Source organism: Penaeus monodon, chromosome 32 (genome assembly GCF_015228065.2).
Source record: "Penaeus monodon isolate SGIC_2016 chromosome 32, NSTDA_Pmon_1, whole genome shotgun sequence".
Taxonomy (NCBI): domain Eukaryota; kingdom Metazoa; phylum Arthropoda; class Malacostraca; order Decapoda; family Penaeidae; genus Penaeus; species Penaeus monodon.
In genome coordinates this window covers 18,413,029-18,414,436 of record NC_051417.1, presented here as the reverse complement: position 1 = coordinate 18,414,436, position 1,408 = coordinate 18,413,029, and the positions used below count along the sequence as shown (strand labels likewise).

The 1,408-nt window shown below is 35.9% G+C and overlaps 1 protein-coding gene across 1 annotated transcript in view; it reads left to right on the top strand.

The window, feature by feature from the left end:
- LOC119593704 (rho family-interacting cell polarization regulator 2-like) overlaps nucleotides 1-1,408 on the top strand; it is a gene marked incomplete in the record, with an annotated part of 108,243 nt that overhangs the window by 97,814 nt on the left and 9,021 nt on the right. The window contains 3 exon segments of the mRNA XM_037942669.1: nucleotides 167-326; nucleotides 449-606; nucleotides 989-1,149. Coding sequence (XP_037798597.1) covers nucleotides 167-326; nucleotides 449-606; nucleotides 989-1,149 — 479 coding nt within the window.

Sequence of the window (1,408 nt, the reverse complement as noted above, 5' to 3'; positions counted from 1 at the left end):
CACGTATATATGCACTGTAATGTGTGAATATAGTGATATCATAATTAAAATTAATTTTTCACAATTGTGTTCATAGTGGCTTGCTATTTCACTCATATTTAATAAACTTTTAGGGACTGAAAAATATTTTGTATTTATTTATAATGCACCTTTCTTGGTACTACAGGTCAGAACAATGGCATATGCTTATGCCCTTTCACCTGGGAAGGAGAAAGCATCTGCTCTCAGCAACGTACGTTCAGGGTATAGGGAATGTACAGAAACACTTTGTGCGCTGGAGGTCCAGATCGAGCAGTTGATTGGGACATTAACATTAGAAATGAAAGGTATGATAGTTTTCATGTTGAAATATTCTTTAAAAAATAATTATAATTATTATACCTAAATCATACATTGCTTCAATGATAACCAGGAAAGAGAGCCACTCATTGCATTCTTACATTTGCAGGTATTCAAGGTTTTGCACGACTATGTCCAGGAGACGTGTTTGAAGTAACACTAAAGCATGGGACGCAGAAGTGGAAGTCTCGTGGACGAGTGTGCAAGGACAACTCTCAGACGTGGGACAACCAGAGGACTGTCATCAAGGGGCTTATTGGGGAAATGGTGAGTTCTTGGGAAGGAAGCAGTGATTAAAGCATGAGAAAATGAATGGGCAATCCCCCCATTTTCTTTGAGAAGTTAATGATAATTTTAATTTTTTCTTTTTCTTTTTTCTAGATTTGTATTAAGATTTGATTGTTATCATTTATGGTTCAGCTTCTTTATTACATGTAGTACTTAGAAAACTACATTAGATTTTTGAATTATATTTTCTTAGTAGTTGAATAGTGTTTAGCATTACCCATAACGGGGTAGAAGAAGCCATCTCTCATTTCTTTTTGTTTTGAATTGGTGTGCTTGTTCATATTTATTTCATTTTTAGGTTATGTACAGTATTAGGGAGACTTAAACACAAGATGGTTTTCACACTAATTGTTTATTCCAGTTGCTTATAAAGGCAGTTGAAGTTCGAGTTTTGGGTAAGACGGTTGTGATAGGCAACAAGGTGTGTGAGACGAAAGACCTCTTCTCACCACATCCACAACTCATGACTGTCAACCTTAATCCTTCTGGCTCACTTAAACTCAACATTGTTATTACGTGGAAGTAAGTACAGGACGTCAAAGTCTTGGCAAAGGCACTTGATGATACTTTTTTTTCCCCCAAGTTTCTTTCTTCGCTTGAGCTTTTGAAAGTACAAAGGCTTGGTGATAGGTCAGATTGGGAGTAATATTGGCAGTTTTCTTTTTTTTCAATATGCACTGGTCTTAAAGTTGTCTGCTTTAGAGGTTGAATACAGCATATTGCATAAACAATCTGGTAATATTTGATCAATAGTGTGGAAGATCTTAAGATATGGGGATGG